The 27,588-nt window shown below is 45.0% G+C and overlaps 1 protein-coding gene across 1 annotated transcript; it reads left to right on the forward strand.

Moving 5' to 3' along the window:
- Nucleotides 1–17,871: 17,871 nt before the first annotated feature.
- On the forward strand, nt 17,872–24,723 carry LOC137346415 (uncharacterized). Its single transcript, XM_068009869.1, has 3 exons — nt 17,872–17,887; nt 22,089–23,465; nt 24,398–24,723. The coding sequence occupies exons 1-3, from the start codon at nt 17,872–17,874 to the stop codon at nt 24,721–24,723; spliced, it is 1,719 nt and encodes a 572-aa protein (XP_067865970.1).
- Nucleotides 24,724–27,588: the final 2,865 nt, after the last annotated feature.

Below are 27,588 nucleotides of genomic sequence, written 5' to 3' on the forward strand. Positions count from 1 at the left end.
TATATTACGATCAATGCCTCCACTATCTCTGTAGCCACCTCTTTAAAAACCCTTGGGTGCAGGCCACCAGGTCCTGGCAACTTGTCTGCCTTTAATCCCATCAGTTTGTCAAGCATCTTTTCCCTCTTGATAGAGATTGTTACAATTTCCTCCCTCCCGTTTACACCTTGCTCATCTATTATTGTTGGGATGTTTGTTGTGTCCTCCACTGTAAAGACCGATGCAAAATATTGGTTTAAATTATCGGCCTTTTCTCTGTTCCCTGTTATTAATTCCCCAGTCTCATCTTCTAAGGGTCCCAGACTTACTTTAGCAACTCTCTTCCTTTTTATATACCCGTAGAAGCTCTTAATGTTTGTTTTTATATTTCTTGCCAATTTACTCTCATAATCAATTTTCTTCCTCTTTATTAGTTTTTTAGTCATCTGCTGCTGGTTTCTAAAAAAATTCCCAATCCTCTGGCCTACCACTTGCTTTTGCCGCTTTGTACGCCTTTGTTTTTGATTTGATACTCTCCGTAACACCCTTTGTTATCCACGGGTGGTTCATCGTTCTCATCGAGTCCTTCCTTCTGACTGGAATAAATGTATGCTGAGTGTTATGAAATATCTGCTTAAAAGTCTGCCACAGCTCATCTACTGACTTCCCCTGTAGTCTATTTTCCCAGCCCGCTTTAGACAACTCTTTCTTCATATTTCTGTAATTGCCCTTGTTTAAGTTGAATACATTGTTTTGAGACCCGAGTTGCTCATCCTCAAACTGAATTTGAAATTCTACCATGTTATGATCGCTTCCCCCCAGAGGATGCTTACCTCCGAGATCTCTTACTAATCCTACTTCATTACACATTACCAAATCTAAAATAGCCTGGTCCCAGGTAGGTTCTGCAACATATTGTTCGAAGAAACAATCCCTGATGCACTCTACAAATTCGTCTTCCATGATACCCTTGCCAATTTGATTTGTCCAGTCTATATGCAGATTAAAATCACCCATGATAATTACAGTGCCCGTCTGACACGCCTCCATTATTTCCTGATTAATAGTTTGTCCTACAGAGAGGCAACTCCTTCGGGGCCTATAGAACACTCCCACCCATGATTTCTTTCCCTTGCTATTCCTTATGGTGAGAGAGAGAGAGAAATAGAGGAGCAATTTTGCAGGGAAATGGCAGAGTTGTGTAAGAACTATAGAATGACGATATTGGGAACTTTAATTACCCAAATAAAAGCAAAATACTGCGGATGCTGGAAATCTGAAACAAAAACAAGAAATGCTGGAATCACTCAGCAGGTCTGGCAGCATCTGTGGAAAGAGAAGCAGAGTTAACGTTTCGGGTCAGTGACCCTTCTTCTTAATTACCCAAATATTGATTGGGATAATTTTCGAATAAAAGATAAGGAGGTGGAGGAATTTCTGAAATCTGTTCAGGAGAACTTCCTTGACCAATATTTTCTCGGTTCCACTTGGAAGGAGGCATTGCTGGAGCTGGTGCTGGGGACTGAGGTGGGCCAAGTTGACCAAGTGCTTGTGGGTGAATGTTTGGGTAAAAGTGATCATTGGAGCACATGGTTTAGATTGTGAATGAAAAAGAGCAAGGGACAATCTAAAGTAGAACTTCTAAATGGGAAGAGAGCTAACTTCAAAGAGATGAGAGGGGATCTAGTCAAGGTAAAATGCAACCAAAGACTGACAGGAAAAACTGTAAAGAAACAATGGGTAAGCTATAAGGAGGAGATGCTTCAGCTACAGGCTCGGTACATTTCAACAAGGATGAAAGTTAGAGGAACCAAAACCAGGCCTCCTTGGATGAAAAGGTAGATGGAGAATATGATGAAACAAAAAACGAGAGTATACCATGCATTTCAGGTGAATTCTTCAAGCAAGAACCTTAAGGCTAGAATACTTAATGAGTACTTTGTATCAGTGTTTACTAAGGCAGAAGCCGAGATGGTGGAAATTATGGATGGGATGAAAATTGATAGGCAGGATGTACTGGAAAGGCCGGCGATGCTGAGAGTGGATAAGTTGCCTGGTTTGGATGGCTTGCATTGCATGTTGCCATGGGAATTTGAGGGTGGAGATAGTGCAAGGGCTTGCCATAATCTTCCAATCTTCCCTCGATACGGGGAGGTGTCTGAGAATTGGAGAGTGGAAAATGTGACACCCTTGTTCAAAAAATGGTGTAAGGACATTCCATGTAACTCCAGGCCAGTCAGTTTAACATCAGTGGTGGGTAAGGTTTTAGATACAACATTCAAGGCAAGAATTAACAGGCATTTGAAAAGTTTTGTCTGAATTAAGGAGAGCCAGCAGGGATTTTTAAAGGGCAAAACGTGTTTGACTAATCGAATGGAATTTTTTGATAAAGTAACAAAGAAGGTTGATGAGGGGAATGTGGTGGATGTTGTCTATGTGGATTTTAAGAACGTGTTTGACAAAGTACCACATAAAAGGCTGGTTAACTAAATTGAGGCTCATTGAATGGGAGAGTCTTTGTCAACTTGGATTTAAAAAATTGACTTAAGGACAGAAAACAGCCCTTTTCCAGACTGGAGGATGGTAGACTGTGTTGTTCCGAAAGGGTCAGCTTTTGGACTACTGCTTTATTGATATATACAAATGAATTGGATATTGAAATACAGAATAAAATTTCAAAATTTGCTGATGATACCAAACTTGGAGGTTTGGCAAACAGCGAAGATGATACCAATGACTGCAACAGGATTTCGATACACTCGACGAATGTGCAGACAAGTGGAAGATGTAATTCAATTCAGAAAAGTGTAAGATGTTGCATTTTGACAGAAGGGATAGGGAGAAGCAATATAGACTTAATCGCACAGTTCTAAGGAGTCTGCAAGAGCAGAGGAACCTGGGGATGCAGTAAATAGGTTTTTGAAGGCCAGAGGACAGAATGAGAGAGTAGTTTGGAAAAGCATATGGAATCTTGGGTTTCATAAATAGAGATGTTGAATACAAAAGTGGGGAAGTTATGCTAAACCCTGAAAACTCTGGTTAGGCCACAACTAGACTATTGCGTCCAGTTCCGGTCTCTACACTTTAGGAAGAATGTGAGGGCCCTTGACAGGGTGCAGAGGAGACTTAGCAGAATAAGGGATTTTAGTTACAAGGTTAGATTGGAGAAGCTGGGGTTGTTCTCCTTGGAGCAAAGTAGATTGAGGTGAGATATAATAGAAGTGCATAGGTTTATGACAGGTTCAGATAAGGTCGACAAAGAAAAGCTGTTCCTATTAGCTGATGGCACAAGGACAAGGGACACAGATTTAAGATTTTGAACAAGAGATGCAGGGCGAATGTGAGGAAGAATTTTTTAGTGCAGCGAGTGGTAATGACCTGGAACTTGCTGCCGACAAGGGTGGTGGAAGTGAAGACAATCAATGGTTTGAAAAGGAAATTGGATGGGCACTTGAGGGAAATATACTTTCAGGGCTACAAGGATAGAGTGGGGGAATGGGACTGACTGGATTGCTCTACAGAGAGCCGGCATGGACTCGATGAGCCGAATGGCTTTCTTCTGTGCTGTTATGACTCCATCCTGTCCTTTAGGGAAGGGAGGTGGGAGTCAAACAATATGGAAAGGGTTGCTGTTCCTGACGTTGTCCTAGACCCCAGAATTTTAGTCCAGGAAATGAAATGGTGAGGACGTCCTCCCACCCCAGGCCAATTGAGTTCCTTAAGTGGCCAATTAAGGTAAGACCTGGCAGCCTCTAGCAGGGTTGTTGGGCATGCCAGTTCTTGGAGGGCAATTTGAGGCCCTTGGAGGGCCCCATGGCAGCATGGCCGCTGCCCGTCAGGACACCACCCCCACCCTTAACAACACCACCCCCCGAACCCCGTCACCAGTGCCTGCGTGACTGACCCCGGTGACACTGGCCCCAATTACCTGTTCGGGGTCTCCGACATCTTCTCTGCTGCAGACCTCCTGCAGTACCAGCAGTGGCCACCGCTTCCAATGGCACTGCTGGTACTGCAGTGCTGCCAGCCCTCCGATTGGCCAGCAGTTCAGGATGCGGGAGCTCGTCCCTTAAAGGGATGGCGTCTCCTACAGCAGCTGCCCGCCACTAAATTGCAAGGGGGTCCATCTGAGGGGCAAGGCGGGCTGTCCCCAACCTTCTGGCATGCCGCCTGGATCCCCATCGCTGGAATAATATCAAACCCAATCATTCTATGATGACCAAAAGTTTGGTCAAAGGTGCAGTTTTTGAGCAGTGCCTTAAAGGAGGAAAGTGTGTTGAGCCACAAAGGTTTCGGGAGTGAATTCCAGAGCTTAGGACTCTGGCATCTGAAGGCACGGCCGCCAGTGGTGGAATGATTAAAACTGGTGTTGCTGAAGAGGACAGAATTGGAGGAGCACAGATATCTCAGAGTTGTAGGGCTGGAGGAAATTTCAGGGAGAGGGAAAGGCGAGATCGTGGAGTGGTCTGTAAACAGAGGTGAGAGTTTTAATTTTGCGGCTTTATTTAATCAGGAGCCAATGTAGGTCATCTGGCACAGGGTTGATGAGTGAATGGGACTTGGTGTGAGTTAGGGCACGGGCAGTCGAGTTTTGGATGACCTCAAGTTTACGAACAGTAGAACCTGGGTCTGGCCAGGTGTGTGTTGGAACAGTCAAATCTTGAGGTAACAAAGGCATGGGTGAGGGTTCTGGTTAAAGATTTGCAACTCTGCCATGTCCAATCATAAATGGCGGTGGACAATTCAGCAATCTGCAGTTCATGTCTTGCAAGTAAATATTCCATGAAAGGTGTTGAAATAGCTAAAATGTAAGTTGAAAGTAATCTGGAATATTAATAGACTTGCTACTTAATATATTCAATCACTGCAGAGCAGCAATAAACAAAGTGGATAGGATGCTGAACAATAGAGTTCAAGCAGTAGAGTGCGAGTCAGAGACTGTCAAGCTAGAATTACGCAGTGCATTGTCAGACAACACATTGTGTTCAGTTTTAGTCATCAAGACACATAGAAGACCTTCAATCCCTTGAGATGAGAAAGTCTTGCATTTATGCAACACCTTTCAGAACCTCAGGACATCCCAATGTAGTTTACAGCCCATGAAGTCCTTTTGAAGTGTGCTCACTATTGCAGTGTAGGAAACACAGCGGCCAATGTGCACACAGCAAGATCCCACAAACAAAAATGTTTTAGTGAAGTTGGTTGAGAGATAAACATTGATCAGGACACCACGAAGAGCTCCCCTGCTCTTCTTTAAAATAGTGCCACGGGATCTTTTGTGGCCTTCAGAGTGGACAGACAGGACCTCGACTACCCACTGAGTCACAGCTGACACCCAGAGGAACCATGAGACTGAATGTTGGAGAATTAGATTTTTTTCAGAAAGACTGGAGGAACTTGGGCTCGAAGAGAAGGCAGCTAAGTGGGGTCAACCTCAGAGAAGAAACTTACAGGAAATGGCGTGGGAAAGGTGAATCAGGAACCTATTTGAACTTTAATCATGACCATGGCCAGGAATACAAGGCAGGTGTAGCTTAATCAGTCAAGAGGCAAACTTAGGATTGAAGTCAGGAGGTTTTGTCATACTTTAAATGGGTACAGTGACAGCATTGAATTTCTTCAAGCAACAGTTCGGGGATTGTAACTTCTTTCTGCTGGATGAGTTAGGATCGTTCAAAGACCCTCCCTGATATCTTGTGGCTGTCTGAGAAAGCAGCAAGATGTAGAAGTCTAATCATTATTGGGAAAACATGACTTTATGAGGTGTTTTCTGTCACTTGGTGTTACAATGAATTATGGAATTCATTATTAACTAGACTGTGGTGAAAAGCTTGTAATATTCCTGCCTTCTAATCTGGTTTGAAGAGTTTTTGATCTTAGCATAATTTTCATTGTCAAGGCAGTGATATATTTATCAGGATCAAGATGTACTTTGGAGATATTACTGCAAAGTAAACTGTAATTATCAGCCATCAAAAAATGACAGGACAAGAAAAAGAGCCAGGAATAGTTCAACTGACATTGCAGACTACTTACCTATTCAACACTAAAATAAAAGCAAAATACTGCGGATGCTGGAAATCTGAAACAAAAACAAGAAATGCTGGATTCACTCAGCAGGTCTGGCAGCATCTGTGGAAAGAGAAGCAGAGTTAACGTTTCGGGTCAGTGACCCTTCTTCGCAGTTCCGAAGAAGGGTCACTGACCCGAAACGTTAACTCTGCTTCTCTTTCCACAGATGCTGCCAGACCTGCTGAGTGAATCCAGCATTTCTTGTTTTTGTTACCTATTCAACATCTGTCCAGAAGGATTCCACACCACCCTCCTCCTCGTCCCCTTTTTACAGCATTTGCAATGTTTCCAAACGATTCCATGGGTGTTTACTTCCACAACTCTTCCTGGAAGGATATTTCATCGTTGATTACTGTGTGAAGAAGAATTTCCTGACGGTTTACAAGCTTGAACCTGTGTCTTCTTATCCTACTGTCACAAAATAATTTAAATTCAGATTTCGACAAGAATTAACCCTCCCACAGTATTCATAGTTGTTGTGCTTTGTTTCTGGTAGATTTAGTGTGAACGGTCTCACTGGGAAAAATATAACACTCTTCCCTGTCTTTATTCTTGATTTCTTCGTGGCCTGCCCTCCAGTACCTCATCCACTTTGTAAGCATCAGCCTTCTTTTTTTTCTTTTGGGCCTCCTTATCTCGAGAGACAATGGATACGCGCCTGGAGGTGGTCAGTGGTTTGTGAAGCAGCGCCTGGAGTGGCTATAAAGGCCAATTCTGGAGTGACAGGCTCTTCCACAGGTGCTGCAGAGAAATTTGTTTGTCGGGGCTGTTGCACAGTTGGCTCTCCCCTTGCGCCTCTGTCTTTTTTCCTGCCAACTACTAAGTCTCTTCGACTCGCCACAATTTAGCCCTGTCTTTATGGCTGCCCGCCAGCTCTGGCGAATGCTGGCAACTGACTCCCACGACTTGTGATCAATGTCACACGATTTCATGTCGCGTTTGCAGACGTCTTTATAGCGGAGACATGGACGGCCGGTGGGTCTGATACCGGTGGCGAGCTCGCTGTACAACGTGTCTTTGGGGATCCTGCCATCTTCCATGTGGCTCACATGGCCAAGCCATCTCAAGCGCCGCTGACTCAGTAGTGTGTATAAGCTGGGGGTGTTGGCCGCTTCAAGGACTTCTGTGTTGGAGATATAGTCCTGCCACCTGATGCCAAGTATTCTCCGAAGGCAGCGAAGATGGAATGAATTGAGACGTCGCTCTTGGCTGGCATACGTTATCCAGGCCTCGCTGCCATAGAGCAAGGTACTGAGGACACAGGCCTGATACACTCGGACTTTTGTGTTTCGTGTCAGTGCGCCATTTTCCCACACTCTCTTGGCCAGTCTGGACATAGCAGTGGAAGCCTTACCCATGCGCTTGTTGATTTCTGCATCTAGAGACAGGTTACTGGTGATAGTTGAGCCGAGGTAGGTGAACTCTTGAACCACTTCCAGAGCGTGGTCGCCAATATTGATGGATGGAGCATTTCTGACGTCCTGCCCCATGATGTTCGTTTTCTTGAGGCTGATGGTTAGGCCAAATTCATTGCAGGCAGCCGCAAACCTGTCGATGAGACTCTGCAGGCACTCTTCAGTGTGAGATGTTAGAGCAGCATCGTCAGCAAAGAGGAGTTCTCTGATGAGGACTTTCCGTACTTTGGACTTCGCTCTTAGACGGGCAAGGTTGAACAACCTGCCCCCTGATCTTGTGTGGAGGAAAATTACTTCTTCAGAGGATTTGAATGCATGTGAAAGCAGCAGGGAGAAGAAAATCCCAAAAAGTGTGGGTGCGAGAACACAGCCCTGTTTCACACCACTCAGGATAGGAAAGGGCTCTGATGAGGAGCCACCATGTTGAATTGTGCCTTTCATATTGTCATGGAATGAGGTGATGATACTTAGTAGCTTTGGTGGACATCCGATCTTTTCTAGTAGTCTGAAGAGACCACGTCTGCTGACGAGGTCAAAGGCTTTGGTGAGATCAATGAAAGCAATGTAGAGGGGCATCTGTTGTTCACGGCATTTCTCCTGTATCTGACGAAGGGAGAACAGCATGTCAATGGTGGATCTCTCTGCACGAAAGCCACACTGTGCCTCAGGGTAGACGCGCTTGGCCAGCTTCTGGAGCCTGTTCAGAGCGACTCGAGCAAAGACTTTCCCCACTTTGCTGAGCAGGGAGATTCCACGGTAGTTGTTGCAGTCACCGCGGTCACCTTTGTTTTTATAGAGGGTGATGATATTGGCATCGCGCATGTCCTGGGGTACTGCTCCCTCGTCCCAGCACAGGCATAGCAGTTCATGTAGTGCTGAGAGTATAGCAGGCTTGGCACTCTTGATTATTTCAGGGGTAATGCTCTCCTTCCCAGGGGCTTTTCCGCTGGCTAGAGAATCAATGGCATCACTGATTTCCGATTTGGTTGGCTGTATTTCCAGCTCATCCATGACTGGTAGAGGCTGGGCTGCATTGAGGGCAGTCTCAGTGACAGCATTCTCTCTGGAGTACAGTTCTAGGTAGTGCTCAACCCAGCGGTCCATCTGTTTGCGTTGGTCAGTGATTATGTCCCCCGATTTAGATTTGAGGGGGGCGATCTTCTTGATGGTTGGCCCAAGAGCTCTTTTCATGCCATCATACATTCCTCTGATGTTTCCGGTGTCTGAGGCCAGCTGAATATGACTGCATAGGTGTTGCCAGTAGTCGTTTGCGCAACGCCTAGCTGTTCTTTGTGCAGTACTTCTGGCTGCTTTAAGTGCTGCGGATGTTAAATCGCTGGGGGCTTTCTTGTAGTTCAACAGTGCAATGCGCTTAGTGGCTATGACAGGTTCCAGCTCTTCATTATGAGATTGAAACCAGTCTGCATTTCTCTTTGCACTTTTTCCGTAGGTGGTCAAAGCTGACTCAGAGATGGCGTCTCTGATGTGGGCCCACTTGGTCTCAGCATCCCCTGTGGGAGTGTTTTGAAGGGCTGTTACAAGTGAATTTAGAAATTTTTGTAACAGCTGTGGGTGAGAAATTCTGCTTGTGTTGATGCGCGGGTGGCCCTTCTGCTTGGAATGATGCAACTTCTTTGGTCTGAGTCTAACCGTGCTGCACACCAGGGAGTGGTTGGTGTCGCAGTCCGCACTGTGGAAGCTGCGTGTGATTTAAACACTGTTTAAGGCGGCTCGCCTTGTGACAATGAGGTCTAGCTGGTGCCAACGACGTGATCTTGGGTGCCTCCATGAAACCTGGTGACAGGGTTTAGTGTGAAAGAACGAGTTGGTGATGCAGAGGTTATGATAGGTACACAACTCAAGCAGTCTCTGCCCGTTCTCATTCATCCTTCCAACGCCATAGCGCCCAAGGCAGGAGGGCCATGAGTCATGGTCGGCCCCAACCCTGGCATTAAATTCCCCCAGCAGGAATAGGTGTTCGGTGTTGGGGATGCTGCTAATGATGTTATGGAGTTGTTCATAGAACTGGTCTTTAGCTTCAGGTGGGGAGCAGAGTGTTGGAGCATAGATGCTGAGTAGGTGTACTGGACCAGAGGTGGTGAGCAGTCGGATGGACAGTATGCGTTCCGAGCCATTTGAGGGAGGCTCTATCATGCTGAGCAAGGAGTTTCTGATGGCGAAGCCCACTCCATGCTGTCTTGGTTCTTCAGGATCCCTGCCCTGCCAGAAGAAGGTGTAGTCTTGCTCTGCTAGAGAGCCACTCGCGGGGAGGCGAGTCTCCTGAAGTGCTGCAATGTCCACATTGAATCGACTGAGCTCGTTGTTAATGATGGCGGTCTTCCGAGAATCGTTGATTTGTGTAAGGTCTTCCGACAGGCCAGGACACATAGTTCTGACGTTCCAGCTTGCAAAGCGAAGGGCTGGTACCTTCTTTCCTTTTTTCATGTTGTTTGGTGCGGTGTATCAGTCTACCTTTCGGGCAATGACCCTGAGCTCCAAGCACCCATTGAAGCAGGCAGACTGTGGCGGGACAGAACCTTATTGACCGGGGGCTGCCCGGTTTGAGGCGGGCGGTAGCTGTCCAGTGAGGTGCAATGACCTCTCCCACCGACAAAGGCAACCCGTGGCGCCCAGTTTCTACGCCAATTTATCTGGACTTATAACCCGTAACTGCTGCCTTCCGTGTTGTGTCAGTCGCTGTGAGGCAACTATGGAGTGACCTCTCCATGGCGCATGCCTGGGCAAGTTTATGGAGGTTGAGAGTTGCCCAGTTGTCAAAACCCCCCTCTCGGCCTTTCTGGTGGGGTCCAAAGGAGTGCAGGACACGACGTTTGGCACCAGTATGGCTGCAGGAACTGCCGGAAACATGCCAAAGGTGACACATGACCGCCTATGGGGTTCCGCTCCGGATTATCTGTTAGGGTTTACTCCCTTAGCCTTGGTCTCTCCCGAGACGCCCACAAGGCAGTGGGGTTGTTGGGGCCCCTACACAGGTGTAGGATGGTGCCGGTGGGAGGAGGGGATGCAACGGGGAGGGGTAGAGGGAGGGGGTGGGTGCAGGGGAAGGGGGTGCGGGGTGAAGATGGTGCGGGGGGGGGGCGGGCTGGGACGGGGTTGTGAGGGGGTGAGCTGAGAGGGTGGAGCAGGGAAGGGGATGGGGGGGCGGTGGAAGGGGGGTAAAGGGGGGGGTGAGGGGGGGGGGGGGAAGCTGGTGCATGTAATAAGCCATTTCCTCAGTGCCCACCATCGACGTCCGGAAAGCTCATCCACGTCCTTCGGGAGGTGAAGCATCATTTGGCAGACTTAGAGGTGATTACATTTGCTAAGGGTTTTTTTTTTTGCAATGGTTTAAATAAAGGCATGCAGCATTGCCGACAGTGCGCTGCAGATGCTCTCCGAGCCATCTCCCGCGGGCGCTTTGAAGTTGCGGCCGGGGGGGCCGTTCGTGGATTTTTTGGGTGTTCGGGGCACCTTTTCTCAAGACTTCTCTCGGGTCCCGCTGCTCCTTCTTCACCTCAATGGACTTACCGCACGCCGTGGCTGCAGACACTCTGGACTGTGAAGACAGCAGGATCGGAGATTAAAGTATCGACAGCTGTGCTCGTCAGTTTCATCCGGATCAATTTCATTGAGAAAACAAAGAGCAGGTGTGGCTGGGGGAGGGCAGTGGGCCCAGGTAACATACACTAAACTAACTGTTAACTTTTAGATAGGGCTAAAATGAACTGATTTAAAGAGCCAGGGGAATTTAAACAGTTTAAGAGGGCAGATTGGGGGAGAAAACGTTAGGGATGGGAGCAGATGGCCATGGATAGAGTTGAACAGCAAGGGAGCTTCCTAGGGAGCTTCCAGCCCAGGAGCCATCTTGAGTAGGTTAGCATCAGCCGAGACATTGAATATCAGCAGGAAATGGACTTTTGGTACATCACAGTGCAGCTCAATGCTGTGCTCTCACACATGCAGTTCAATAGGAGGTCTCTGGATAATTACCAGGGGAACAAGTCCTTGCTGATTTTATGCTTCTTATACCAGAGGCAGTCAGGCTAACTGTACTGTCACTATCAGTGTCTTGGGATAGATCAACAAACTCAATGCAGGCTGCAGATTGAACTTGGAGTCGTCCTGGTCTCTATGGCTTTGCTCCTCATTGTTAGCCAAGCTGAATCAATGGGATGCTTCCTACATAGAAATACACAGATAGGTTGATCCCCAATGGCAATGGGCTGAATTTTCCCAGTTGGGTCACGATCTCAATGTCAGCCTCAATTCCAGGTCAGGAACCCAGAAGCGATCTTCCCAAAGACATCCCAATGCCTCAGAAATCTGATGCTCTCCACCAATTCTCCAGGCACGTATTCAATCGCTTAATCCTCCTATTCCTATGTTCACTAGCACATGACACTGGGAGTAGTCCTGAGATTACTGCTTTTGAGGTCCTGCATTTTAATTTCTTTCCTAACTCACTAAACTCTGCTTTCAGGACTTCATCCCTCTTCTTACCTATGTCATTGGTACCAATGTGGACCACAACCTCTCGTTATTCACCCTCGCCCAGAAGGATGTCCCGCAGACACTCTGTGACATTCTTGACCCTAACACCAGGGAGGCAACATATCACCCTGGTGTCATGTCTGTAGCCACAGAAACGCTGGTCAGTTCCTCTCAATAACGAATCTCCTATCGCTATTGCCCTTCCACTATTCTTTCTTCCCTCCTGTGCAGCTGAGCCACCTGTGGTGCCGCAGACTTGGCTCTGATTGCACTCTTCTGAGGAACCATCACCCTCAGCAGTGTCCAAAATGGAAAACCAGTCAGCAAGCGAGATCGTCTCAGGGGTCTCCTGCACTACCTGCCTGGTTCTCTTACACTGCTTGGTGGTCACCCATTCCATCTCTGCCTGCATGCTCCTAACCTGCAGTGTGACTACCTCCCTGAACATGCTATCCACGTAGTTCTCAGTCTCGCGGATGCACCATAGTGTCTCCAGTCACTGCTCGAGTTCCAGAACCTGGTGCTCAAGCTTCTGCAGCTGGTGACACTTCCTGCAGATGCGTTTGTCAAGAACACATGGTGAGTCCATGAGTTCCCACATACCACAGGAAGTACATTCCACTCGGCTGATGGACTGATCACAATGTTGTAAATATTTTTAATATCAATTAAAAAATCCCTGATCTTGTCTGATCTCGGAAGCTAAGCAGACTCAGGCCTGGTTAGTCCTTGGTTGGGACACTGCCTGGGAATACGAGGTGCAGTCGGCTTTGCTGCCACCAGAGGCTGCTCTCAGCTCTGTACCTTCCTCACTGTCATTATTCAGCCACAGAGTCATAGAGTTATACAGAACAGAAACAGGGCCTTCGGCCCATCGTGTCTGTGCCGGCCATCAAATACCTACCTATTCTAATCCCATTTTCCAGCACTTGGCCCGTAGCCTTGTATGCTATGGCGTTTCAAATGCTCATCTAAATACTTCTTCCTGCTGTTCCCTCCTGCACAGACACACACAGGCACACCTGCACAGACATGCATACTCCTGCTTTCCTTTGATTATTTCTTAGGAGAATATTCTCCTCCTGCAACGTAAAGCAAGGGGGTGTTGAGACAGAGGGGGAAAAAATAAAATAGCAAAAAAACAGACACTGGCTGAGAGACACTAGGACTCAGCAACAAAGCGAACAGACAAGGTGCATAGAAAACTAGGCGGGACAAACAGCAGCAGAACAAAGAATAGTGTAGAAAGAGCAGCAATTAGATGGAGGAGGAAAGCAAAGCTGACTAGCATGCTGTTGGAATGTGTGTGTGTGTTACTGTGAGGAGGGTTACTAATAAGATTGACAAGCTGCAGGTACATGTTGCCACGTGGGGTTATGATATAATGTTTATGACAGAGACCCGGCTTAAACATGGGCAGGAATGGGAACTGAAAATTCCTGGTTACAATGTATTCAGGGGAAATAGAATTACATAGAATATATAGCACAGAAACAGCCCATTTGGTCCAAACAGTCCATGCCAGCAGCTATGCCCCACTCAGGCCTCCTCCCTTCCTTCCTCATCTGACTATCTGCATAACCCTCTATTCCCTTCTCTCTCCTCTGCTTATCTAGCTTCCCTTTAAATGCATCTGTACTATTCAACTCAACTACTCCCTGTGGTATCGAATTCCACATTCTCACCAGTCTCTCAAAGAAGTTTCTCCTGAATTCTCTATTTGATTTCTTGGTGACTGTATGATATTGATGGCCTCTAGTTTTACTCTTCTCCACAAGTGGAAACACTCTCTCTGTGTCTATCAAAACCTTTCATAATTTTAAATACCTCTATTAGATCACCCTTCCGCCTCCTATTTTCCAAGAGAAAACAGTTCCAGCCTGTTCATCCTTTCCATATGAATATAACTTTGCATTTCACATTGTCTGTAAATCATTTTTGCACTCTCTCCAGTACCTGTAACAACATTTGTACTCCCAGATCCCTTTGCTCCTCTACCCCTTTTGTTTACTTATTTACAAGTAATATTTGACCTTATTTTCTTACGAAAATGTAATACTGCACACTTATCTATCTTGAAATTAATTTTCCAACTATACACCCACACTGCAAGTTTACTAATATCTTCTTGTAATTTGTTACAGTCCTCCTCAGTATTGAATATACCTCTCAATTTAGTGTCATCCACAAATTTAGAAATTGTGTTTGATTCAAGTTTAATTCATGAATATAAATTATGAACGACAGTTGGCCCTGCACTGATCCTTTGTGAGACCCCACTTCCCACCTACTGCCACTCTAAATATCTATCTTTAACCCCTACTCTGCTTCCTGTCTTGCAGCCAGTTAGCCAACCATTCTACTGCTTCTCCTGACTTCGCATTCTCTGACCTTATTCATTAGTCTATTATGTGGCACCTTATCCTTTTGCAAATCCAGTTAAAATCCATCTACGACATTATCACATGTTAATGCTCCTGATCTGCTCATCTCTATGTCAATTTTCACATAGAACACAGAACAGTACAACACAGTACAGGCCCTTCGGCCCACGGTGTTGTGCCGAACCTTTAACCTACTCGAAGATCAAACTAACTACCTACCCTTCATTCTACTATCATCCATGTACCTATCCAAGAGTCGCTTAAATGCCCCTAATGTATCTGCTTCTACTACCACCGCTGGCAGCGCATTCCACGCACCCACCACTCTCTGTGTAAAGAACCTACCTCTGACATCTCCCTGAAACCTTCCTCCAATCACCTAAAAATTATGCCCCCTGGTGATAGCCCTTTCCACCCTGGGAAAAAGTCTCTGACTATCCACTCTATCTATGCCTCTCATCATCTTGTACCCCTCTATCAAGTCACCTCTCATCCTTCTTCACTCCAATGAGAAAAGCCCTAGCTCCCTCAACCTTTCTTCATAGGACATGCCCTCCAGTCCAGGCAGCATCCTGGTAATTCTCCTCTGCACCCTCTCTAAAGCTTCCACATCCTTCCGATAATGGGGCGACCAGAACTGAACACAATATTCCAAGTGTGGTCGAACCAGGGCCTTATAGAGCTGCAGCATAACCTCGCGGCTCTGAAACTCAATCCCCCTGTTAATGAAAGCCAACACACCATATGCCTTCTTAACAACCCGATCAATTTGGGTGGCAACTTTGAGCGATCTATGGACATGGACCCCAAGATCCCTCTGTTCCTCCACACTACCAAGAATCCTGTCTTTGAGCCTGTATTCCGCATTCAAATTCGACCTTCCAAAATTAATCACGTCACACCTTTCCAGGTTGAACTCCATCTGCCACTTCTCAGCCCAGCTCTGCATCCTGTCAATGTCCCCTTACAACCTACAACAGCCTTCCACACTATCCACAACTCCAGCAACCTTCGTGTCATCGGCAAACTTACTAACCCAGCCTTCCACTTCCTCATTATGCTTTGGGTAATAATCAAGAATACCACCCTCGAGATCCTGCTTTTTAATTTAGATCCTAACTCTTGATACTCCCTGTTTCTACTTACATCGTTTGCTCCAAAGTGGATCACACAACATGGATTGTCCCCCTCCCTGTCCAAATTCCTCTCCAGCTGCATTGAGATAACCCTTACCCTGACACCGGACAGGCACATAACCTTTGAGAGTCTCGTTCGTGGCTGCAGAGGATGCTGTCTATCCCTCTAATTATAGAATCCCCTATCACTACCACATTTCTATTCTGCCCTTCACCCGCCTTGGACAGCCTTCTGAGTCACGGTGCCCTGGTCTGCATTGTTGCTGCCCTCCCCGCTCTCTTTATCCTTGTCCTCACAGGTAGTGAGTACATTGTACCTGTTGGACAGAACCAGTGTCTGCAGGGCCTCCTTCTCAACCTCTCCCAAATCCCTGCTCCCCAGCTCCCTGACAGCCACATCCTGCCTATCCTGAACCTGTGCTTGTGTATTGGATAAACTAGTCAGCAATTCCTCCCCTTTGATTATGTCTCGGAATGTCTCTAACTCCCACTCCAGCTCAATGACTCTCAGCTGGAATGACTGAAGGCAGAGACATTTCCTGCAGGTGTGGCAATCCAGGACAGTCTCACTGTCCACAAACACTCATATTCTACAGTCCCAACATATAACCTGCCCTGCCATCTCCAGCCATTTTTATTTATTTGTTGATTGACAGCCTGATCCAGTAGTCTAGCTAAACTGCTTTTGTTATCAAAAACACATCACTTACTGTTTACTCACATGAGAGGAAAATAAATCATAAACAAATCACTAACCTGCTGTCAAGCGACATCACAGGGTCCAGAAATTATTTACCCTGGCCGAGTGGGCACTGCTGGAACATCTCACGCATTTTGAAACATGGTTTCTGTATTTTAATTCTTTATCTTTGTTCCTTACCTTATCTTAGTCTATATTTATGGATATGCAATTACTTTTAGGCTGTTTAAGGTTTTTTTAAGCAAACTGTCCAGTTACTTCTCCCCCTCCATTATATATTGGAGTGTCTCCAACCCACAGTCCAGCTCGATGATTCTGAGCCTGAGAGATCTGAGATGGAGACATCTACTGCAGATGTGTTCACTCAGGACAGTCTCACTGTCCACAAACTCCCACAGTCTGCAGTCCAGACACACAATCTGCTCTGACATATCCCAGTCTACATTATTTATATTCCCTATATCTACTATAGTTTGTTGCAAGTCTTTTTTCTTTTTCTGCACTCAGCACTAAAACATGAGACTAAAATTTTAAATATTGACTCAAGCTGACACAAACTACTACAATTGTCCAAGTCAAAATGAAACCCCTCCTTCCCCCTCTGCACCAAATTCCACCTCTCACCAAATTCTCAGCTTCCCACTGAATTAACATTGCACTCTGCACTGCAGCAGAAATCTTCTACTTTTATTTACCTTTGAAGACACAGCCATGTTACAATTGCTCAGCCAGCTTGCAGCACCCAGTAATTTCCCCATGTTCAGGCAAACACTTACAGCTGATTGACTTAAATAAAAACAAAATACTGCGGATGCTGGAAATCTGAAATAAAAACAAGAAATGCTGGAACCACTCAGCAGGTCTGGCAGCATCTGTGGAAAGAGAAGCAGAGTTAACGTTTCGGGTCAGTGACCCTTCATCGGAACTGTTAGCTGATTGACTGTTAACTGCTTAACTGCTAACTGTCTTGTTGCTATTAAAGTTCAAAGTTAAATTCTAAATGTCTGACCCACTTACTGACTGCTTAGCAAATTCTACACTTTGCACTCAGTTCAAAATGCACTCAGTTAATGTTGCAATCTGTGATTACACTCTGTGCTATACTCTCCATAGGGAGAATGAAAGACAGAGAGGTGGGGTGAGGGGTGGGGGGTGTTTGTGAGGGGCCAGTGGCAGTATTGATCAAGGATAATATTGTTCTACAGAGGGATGTTGTTGCAGAGGTTCAGACTGAATCTTTTTGATTAGAGTTAAGAAACAGAAAGATCTATTATGTTGCTGGATGTTTACTTTAGGTGCGGAAATAATGAGAAGATAGAGGAGGGAATCTGGAGGCAAATTTCAAAGAAATGAAAAAAAAAAGAGCAGTAATAGTCGGAGGCTTCAATTACCCTAATATAGACTGTGAAGATTTGTTTAAATGCATAAAGGAGAACTTCTTCAATCAATATGTTTCTGGCCCAGTGGGGAAGGAAGCAGTGCTGGATCTAGTTCTGGGGAATGAAGTAGGGCAAGTGGAGTGTGTTGCAGAGGGGAAACACCCAGGGAATAGTGATCATAAGATAATTAGCTTTAAAGTAGTTTTGGAAAGGTAAAAATAGCCAACTGGAAGAGAGAAAATTTCAGTGACTTGAGAAGAAATCTAGCACAGGTGGAGTGAAAACCAAGATTGGCCAGGAAAATGTCAATGAGAAATGGCAGATATTTCAGGTACGAATCACATGTATTCCCATAAGGAGGAACAATTACAAAATATTCCTTGATTATTGGTGCAGCTTATTAATACAGCTTGTGAGAATAAGAAATACTGAAATGTTGTTTCTACAGCTTGTGGAAAATTACCAAGAAGTCATTTTTACACAACATAATGAAATCACTGAAAAAGAGAACTGATAAGGGGATGTAAGTTAAGACCTTGAGACAGTACAGCAGTTAAAAATTGTGCTTAGGCAGAGAAAAGAGAAACAGCAAGAGTTAGAACAAAGGATGTAGTGAATAAGAAACTGTCCCACTAAGATAAAGGCTGACAGCTGCAAGTTAACACACACAATGGAGAGCCAAATAAGGTAAAACAACAACAAGAGTTAGGGGCTAGAAAGTTAGAGTAGGGGGAGAAGTAAACAGAGGAGGAGACTGTAGCAACTATAGGATAGGTTAGTGTCATAATATGTTGTAACCAATAATGTAAACTAAAGGCGTGGAAAAATGGATTTGTATTGTATAAACATGAACTGAATATGTTGATCGGTGTGCCTGCTTGTAGGACACCCGATCTTGCAAGAACGTTAAATAAACTTACTTCTTCAGAGTTTGACTTGGTGTAAATTATTATTAAGTGGGCTATGTTTCTCACAATTGGGGGCTCGTCCGGGATCTCTTCATCATTGCCGGGACCGCGGCCGATGACAGACGAGAAGACGCGTCCCGTTAATTTAAAAATGGTCTAGTTTCTCTCGTCGGTAGCGGACCCGAGTAATCGACTGAAAACGATCCTAGGGAAGTCACTCTGAACGGGTATTTAGTGCGGCAGGTACACACGTGAAGTCAGGCAACTCCGTGCACGGACCAAGGTAAGAAAAACGACTTTTAAGTATTATCTTGGTGACTTATGGTTAACTGTAGGATAAGACCTTCTAAGTACTAAAAGTCCTTGAGGAGTGAATTTTACAGTCCTGCATTATAAGACCCTTCAGCTAGGAGGTGAGTACTGTATGGTCTAAGACCCTTCAGTTAGGAGGTGAATACCGTAAGGTATAAGACCCTTCAGCTAGGAGGTGAATACCGTAGGGTACAAGACCCTTCAGTTAGGAGGTGAATACTGTATGGTATAAGACCCTTCAGTTAGGAGGTGAATACCGTAAGGTATAAGACCCTTCAGCTCGGAGGTGAATACCGTAGGGTACAAGACCCTTCAGTTAGGAGGTGAATACTGTGGGGCAGTATAAGACCCTTCAGCTAGGAGGTGAGTACTGTATGGTATAAGACCCTTCAGTTAGGAGGTGAATACCGTAAGGTATAAGACCCTTCAGCTAGGAGGTGAATACCGTAGGGTACAAGACCCTTCAGTTAGGAGGTGAATACTGTGGGGCAGTATAAGACCCTTCAGCTAGGTGGTGAGTACTGTATGGTATAAGACCCTTCAGTTAGGAGGTGAATACCGTAAGGTATAAGACCCTTCAGCTAGGAGGTGAATACCATAGAGTACAAGACCCTTCAGTTAGGAGGTGAATACTGTCGGGTATAAGACCCTTCAGCTAGGAGGTGAATACCGTAAGGTATAAGACCCTTCAGCTGGGAGGTGAATACCGTAGGGTACAAGACCCTTCAGTTTACCATGGGAAATAAATCGTCTAAAAAGGAAGACGGTGGGAGACAAGGAAAGTCTGCCGGCAACATCCCTCCGGAAAGTCCATTGGGACGGATGTTGGAGTATTGGGATTTAGAGTCAAAAACCAAGGAGAAAAAGACCCAAATATGATCTAAGGACAGCAAGAAGGACCACCCCTAAACCCGACGATAACGACGACGATAGAGACAGAGAGTCTCCTAAGACAATGATGCCCTTGAGAGAGGTACCAATAGGAAATAATGAAATTGGATTTGTTAGTGCACCATTAACGTCAGGAGAGGTAAGAGTGTTTAAAAAGGAAATGAAAGTCCTCGTAGAAGACCCCTGAAAATTTGGGAAAGAGAAAACCCTCCCGGGGTAGGGGGAAACGAACCAGCCGAACAAAAATACCCTAATCAAGACCCGCAGTGGCAGAACAATAACGTCGGCCATAGGGGCCAGATGAAAGACCTTAGAAATCTGATAGTAAAAGGCATTAGGGGATCTGTCCCGAAATCACATAATTTGAATAAGGCCTTCGAAGTAAGACAGGAAAAGGATGAGACTCCCTCAAATTTCTTAGAGATTACGGGACACAATGAGGAAATATTCAGGTTTAGATCCAGAAGACCCGGTTGCCCAAGGACTCCTTCGAGTCCATTTTGTAACAAAATCATGGCCAGACATCCAAAAGAAAATTCAAAAGATAGATGGATGGAGTGAAAAACAATTGGACAAACTGCTCAGAGAAGCACAGAAAGTTTTCGTTAATAGAGATGAAGCCAGAGAAAAACAGTGAAGCTTAAATGAGATGGTAATTGTACAAGTGTTCCACCCTTTTATGTTGTAAACAAGTAGTTGAAGCCCCTGCAAAACTTATGCCTTTACAGAGTTACCGCAGGCCCCTCTTATGGCACAAGCAGGCGGCATATTGAGTGCGACCCCTCTGGGTGTTGAAGGCTGTTTCTAGACAAATAGAGACTATTAAAGGCACCTAGGTGGGATCAAAGGATTGATTTTTTAAAAATGTTTTGAAGAATCAAAAGGGGGACTGTGAGAACAGAATTTAGATTTTAGAATTTTTAAGAACAGGATTACATGGGAACATTTAAGATGAAACAATTAATCAGTCATGTATTGCTAACAAGCTAGCTGACTTCATAACTTCAGGGCTGCAGAGGCAACTTGGCCTTGCAGCTGGTACAGCGAGAGAGAGAGAGAGACATTGTACTTCAACAGCACTCTTCTTATCACCCAGACATGACAATCCCAGGGGAAAGTTAGAATGAAAAACATACTGATCAGGCTAATACACGTCCCCTTGTTAGAGGGTGGCTCAGCCTACCCTTCTGATTCAGCAGTTGCTGAGTTTTTTATATTTGCTTTTATATTATACTGTTTAAATGTTATTTGAGTAAATAGATCCACATAATCCTAGTGAATATCAGTAGAGAGAAGGTTACCATAGAATGATAAAAGGGGGGAATGTGGAAGTGAGCAGAAAGGCATGGCACTGGTACTTGAAACAAGGTTACCCTGGACCAAATGTTTACCTATAGCGATACTCAGAATTCGGACAGCCCCTAGAAAAGATGTGGGACTGTCCTGCTATGAAATGCTATTCGGATTACCCTATATGGGAACCAGGGGCGAGATGCCAACCTTAGAAACTAAAGATTCGTTTCTAAAGAACTATATACTGGCGTTGTCTTCCTCATTGTCATTCCTCAGGAAGCAAGGCCTGTTAGCACAGACCCCACCTCTCGAATTTGCAGTGCACAAGATCCAACCAGGAGATTGGGTTCTGGTGAAATCGTGGAAAGAGACTAAACTACAACCGAACTGGGAAGGACCATACCAGACTCTGCTAACCACTGAAACAGCCATAAGAACGGCAGAAAGAGGTTGGACCCACTACACAAGAATCAAGGGGCCGGTACAACCCCCCCGGCCGAGGAAGGAAGTTGGACAACCGAATTAACAGAAGAACCATTGAAACTAAAGCTAAAAAGACTTTGAGTAACGAACTTTTTTTTATATAGCGGCGCGAGCGCGGAAATACTGTCTGTAATATTGTGTGCCTTCTCTCTTTCTCTCTTTCTTTTCAAAAGTAGCCAGGAAATAAAATGGGTTGGATGTTTTTGTATGCAGTATTAGTCATCCCAGTAATGGGAAAAATAACAATGTGGGACGGAACTGACGGGGACAACGGTACACGAATTGAAATCCCCAAGAGCCAGGACCCTCAGGTGGTAGAAGTAGACTTATGTTTCCTAATCCCATGTGGGGGCATACATAACCAAAGAAATTATCATGTGGGTTCCCTCCATTATTATGGGGATGGACTACTAACAGGAGACCCACTCCCACCGATTATATCCATTCACCAGAGCCCCATAAAACCAGGCCCAGATTGTCCAGATAAGGAATGCAACCCTATTTGACGATAAAAAGAACCGAGTGGACAGAAACGCCTGGTGGAATATCCATCCAACGCCAGCGGAATGGCTCAATAACAGAAGAACAACAAATCAAAAATACCCACTTCCAATTAGACAACAAGGTGTCTGGAGTAACAGTTAGAGAAGGGAAAAAGAAAAGGTGAATTAAAATGTTGTTTTCAGGTAACAATAGATAAGACTGGTAAACCATCTAACAAACTAAAAGGGACCTCTCATAATGACCCTAACATAGTAAAAATAATAGAGGTAAAAGACTTGAGAAAGACAATTGAGATAGAAACTGGTTACGGGGACACAAATGCCTGGGTAGAATGGATAAAATATACTGTAAAAAGTTTGAACAAAAACAATTGCTATGCTTGTGCATCTGGTAGACCGATAGCTCAAGTAGTACCTTTCCCGCTGGGGTGGGAGCGTGACCGAAAGGGCATGGAATGCATGTTAGCCCTATATCAGGATAAGACGGCTTGGGGTATTCAAACTTGCATATCCTTGTCAATAATGTTCCCTCCCCTAGAGAAAAAAGATTCAAGGACTCCCCCTTCATTTTTAGCCACCGGTGTGAATCACACATCATGCGTAAGTCGACACGGTGCAGAGCTAACCAGAAATATGGGAGAGTTGAAGTCATGCATAGAGACTGAGGATGTAACTGGAAGAGTCAGGGGAGGGAACTACTCATCATTGAATGTCCCCAGAGCGGATTTATGGTGGTATTGCGGAGGAAAAATCCTGAGACAGACCCTACCCTCCCAGTGGAAGGGGACGTGCGCAATTGTTCAATTGGCAATACCATTCACCTTGGCATTTGAGAAACAAAAGATAATAACGAGGGAAAGGGGTAAAAGGGAAGCGATAGCGAACTCTTTTGACGACCAGGTATACATGGATTTCATAGGGGTCCCAAGAGGGGTACCTGATGAATTCAAGGCCCGAAACCAAATAACCGCCGGTTTCGAGTCTTTGTTTTGGTGGGTCACGATTAACAAAAATGTAGATTGGATAAATTATATTTATTACAACCAACAAAGATTTAGAAATTATACTAGAGATATGGTAAAAGGTATAGCTGAACAATTAGATGCCACTAGTAGAATGGCTTGGGAAAATCGACTGGCTCTAGATATGATCTCAGCAGAAAAAGGAGGTGTGTGTATAATGTTAGGAGGGAAATGTTGCACATTTATCCCAAATAACACAGCACCTGATGGTTCAATCACCCGAGCACTGCAAGGGTTAACAACTTTAGCAGAAGAGATGGCCGAAAATTCAGGAGCAGACACTTCCCTGACGGGGTGGCTTGAATCCTGGTTTGGAAAATGGAAAGGCATGATAATCTCGGTTTTTACCTCCCTGATGACGGTTGTCGGAATACTAATAGCCATCGGGTGTTGTATTATTCCTTGTGTAAGAGGGCTGACACAGCGGTTGATTGAGATAGCTTTGACGAAGCAGATGTCAATACAAAGAGGCCAGGAAGAGAGTATGTACCTGTTAGGTAATGACAAAGTGGATAGTATCATCGGAAATACAGACATTGAAAAGGCGGCTGAAATAATGCTCAGAGAATTTGAGAGGACATATGAGAACCCTCCGCAGTATGTAGAAAACAACAAGGATTAAGTAAAAGAAAAGGGGGAATTGTGAGAATAAGAAATACTGAAATGTTGTTTCTACAGCTTGTGGAAAATTACCAAGAAGTCATTTTTACACAACATAATGAAATCACTGAAAAAGAGAACTGATAAGGGGATGTAAGTAAAGACCTTGAGACAGTACAGCAGTTAAAAATTGTGCTTAGGCAGAGAAAAGAGAAACAGCAAGAGTTAGAACAAAGGATGTAGTGAATAAAAAACTGCCCCACTAAGATAAAGGCTGACAGCTGCAAGTTAACACACACAATGGAGAGCCAAATAAGGTAAAACAACAACAAGAGTTAGGGGCTAGAAAGTTAGAGTAGGGGGAAGAAGTAAACAGAGGAGGAGACTGTAGCAACTATAGGATAGGTTAGTGTCATAATATGTTATAACCAATAATGTAAACTAAAGGCGTGGAAAAATGGATTTGTATTGTATAAACATGAACTGAATATGTTGATCGGTGTGCCTGCTTGTAGGACACCCGATCTTGCAAGAACGATAAATAAACTTACTTCTTCAGAGTTTGACTTGGTGTAAATTATTATTAAGTGGGCTACGTTTCTCACAAGCTGAAAGTGTGTTAATCACAAAAAACAAACATTTTTAATAGTGTCTTGCCCACCTGTGAGGAACCTCACTTAAAATAGCTGAAAATGATTTTTTAAAAAACCTACACCTATTCATTGATTTACAGGAGACAGTTTTAGTAAATTAAATGTACTGTCATATTTAAAAGCATTTCACATGTGTCTATTCATGTCCTCGTGGCTTTCAAAAAGCTTATTTTAAGAGCCTCCTCCAACAACCGCAAATGGGCACAATTTGTGGAAAATCGCCATGGTGATTAATTCAACCGTGGTCGTGACCAGTTTTGTGGCAGGGCCGGCTCAGAGTGCGATCCTTTTTAAACCAGGGAACTGTATTTGCACATCAGATTCCTTGATCTTTTATGCTGCTTTGGCTCATTTCAGGTGGAATGTGGTGAAGAAGCAGCTCAACCGAGCGGAAACTCCAGGCCAGAAAATCATATCGCAGTTTGCTGATGATAGAAAACTGATCGATGTTGTCAATAGTGAGCAGGATAATAGCAGACTTCAGGAGGACAGAGATTGGTAAAATGGGCAGGGATATGGCAACAACACAGCATCTTGTATTGAGAGAGCACCTTTAACATTATTAAACATCCCAAGCAGCTTCACAGGAGCATTATAAAGTGAAATTTCACACCCAGCCACACAAGGAGAGATGAGGGCAGATGGCCAAAAGCTTGGTCAAAGACATAGGTTTGAAGAAACTTCTAAAAGGAGGTAGAGAGGTGGAGAGGTTTAGGGAGGGAATTCCAGAGCTTAGGGCCCAGGTAACTGAAAGCACAGCTATTAGTGGTGGAAAAATTAAATCAGGGATGCCCAGGAGGACAGAATCCAATGAAAACAGATCTCTCGGAGGGTTGTGGGGCTGACAGAAATTGGACATAGGGAGCGATGAGGCCATGGAGGGATTTGAAAACAATGAAGAGAATTTTAAAAGTTAGGCATTGCTGGAACGGGAGTCAATGTAGGTCAGTGAGCACAGGGTTAATAGTGAATGGGACTTGCTGTGAGTCAGGACACAGGCAGAGTTTTGAATGGCCTCAAGTTTACAGAGGGTAGAGAGTGGGAGGCAGGCCAGGAGTGCATAGCAATAGTCAACTCTAGAGGTATCAAAAGCCAGGATGAGAGTTTCAGCAGATGAGCTGAGGCAGGGGCGGAGTCAGGCAACATTAGGGAGATGGGCAGATACATGGTCAGAAGCTCAAATAATGCACCAAAATCACAAACAGTCTGATTCATCCTCAGACAGTTGCCAGGGAGAGGAATGGAATTGATAGCGAGGGAACAGAGTTTGTGGCAGGACCAAAGAACAAAATGACCCGGATATTGCGGACCCAATAGCAGTGAACACTAAGATGTTCGACACTACTGAGGGTCACAACGGCACCACAACTTCCAGTGATCACACTTGTGCCGAAAACCGGACGTTGTGCTTCACCTCAATGGGCTCCAGCAGAGCGCACACTGATGGTTCAACCGGGCCGGTTTCTAAAGGGGCAGGTACTTGACATTCAGGAACTTGTGCTGATTGCCCAGACGTATAGCAGGGCTGATACTAGCAGGTGCAGAGCCTGCTCAGGAGCACATCCCTTGAAACCAATGAGAGTGTTAAAACACTCTGGCTCCCCGGGTCTTCTCCATAGCCCCTCCCCCGGCCCTTCTCTGCACCTCCTCACCCCCTCCCCCACATGCACCCACCCTCCCCCACCCTCAGCTCCTCGTATTTTGTTTTGGCAGTTAGTGGTGTAATCCACAGCTTCGCCGCTGACAGGAAGATCTGGGCGAATGTCTTCGGTCTTCCCAACATTTTATTGGAGCAAATTTCTGCCTATCCAGTGCCGGATGTCAGACAAGCAGTCTGATAATTTAACAGTGGTGGAGGAGTGAAGAGAGAGATGGAGATGAGGTAAAGCTGGGTGTTGTCAGTGTACATGTGGAAACTAATCTGGATGAGTGTGCAGTGATACACTTTGGGAGAAACAGCATGGAGAGGCTGTATAATCACAATGGTACGGTTTGGAGGGGTTGGAAGAGCAGAGGAACCTAGGAGTCCATATTCACAAATCCTTGAAGGTGGTAGGACAAGTTGATAAGGCAGTTTAGAAAGTGTATGGGATACTTAGTTTTATAAATTGGGACATTGAATACAAAAAATAAGGAAGTCATGCTGAACATTTACAATTCACTGGTTAAACCTCAGCTGGAGTATTGTGCACAATTCTGGACACCACATTTCAGAAGGATGTCAATGCCTTGGAGATGGTACAGTGGTCGTTCAACAGGATGGCAACAGAGATAAAGGGCTTCAGTTACATGAAGAGATCGGAGAAGCTGGGTTGTTCTCATAGAGTCATTTATGGCACAGAAGGAGGCCATTCAGCCCATTGACTCCATTCCTGCTCTCCACAGATCTATCCAGTCAGTTCTACACCCCTACTCAATCCCCATAGCCCTGCCAGTTTATTTCCTTTGAGTGGCCATTCAATTTCTTTTCCAGGTCATTGATTGTTTCCGTTTCCCCCACCCTTGAGGACAACGAGTTCCAGGTCATTACCACTCACTGTGGAAAAAAGTGCTTCCTCATATTTCTCCTGCATCTCTTGCCCAATACCTTAAATCTGTGTCCCTTCATCATTGAACCATGAGCTAATGGGAACAGTTTTTCCTGGTCAAGCTTATCTGTGCCTGTCATAATCTTGTACACTTCTATTAATTCTCCCCTCAGTCTCCTTTGTTCTAAGGAAAACAACCCCAGCTTTTTCACCCTATCATTGTAACTAAAATCCTCCATCCCTGGAACCATTCTGGTAAATCTCCTCTGCACCCTCTCAAGGACCCTCACAACCTTCCTAAAGCGTGGTGACCAAAACTAAATGCAATATTCCAGTTGTGGCCGAACCAGATCTTTATTAAGGTTCAACATAATTTCCATGCTTTTGTACTCAATGCCTCTGTTTATGAAGCCCAAGATCTCGTATGCTTTACTAACCACTCTCTCAATATGTTTTGCCACTTTCAAAGATCAATGCACATGCACCCTCAGGTCCCTCTGTTTCTGCACACACTTCATAGCTGTGCCATGAAGTACATATTGCCTCTCCCTATTCCTTCTGCCAAAATGCATCACCTCACAATTATCAGTGTTAAATTCCATCTGCCACAAACTTTCACTCGGCAATTGGACATGTATTTGAAGAGAAATAACTTGTTGGATTCATCGGAAAAAAGCTGGGGTGGGACTAAATTGGACAGTGCTTTCAAAGACCCAGTACAGGCACATGGGCAGAATGGTCCTTTCTGTGTTGTAAGATTCCACAATTCGAAAGTCGCAAGTTTTTTAAGTAAAGAGAATCCAAACAGGCTATCACCTACTGACACACTATTCTGAAAG

The sequence above is a fragment of the Heterodontus francisci genome, chromosome 30 (genome assembly GCF_036365525.1).
Source record: "Heterodontus francisci isolate sHetFra1 chromosome 30, sHetFra1.hap1, whole genome shotgun sequence".
In the NCBI taxonomy this organism is placed as follows: domain Eukaryota; kingdom Metazoa; phylum Chordata; class Chondrichthyes; order Heterodontiformes; family Heterodontidae; genus Heterodontus; species Heterodontus francisci.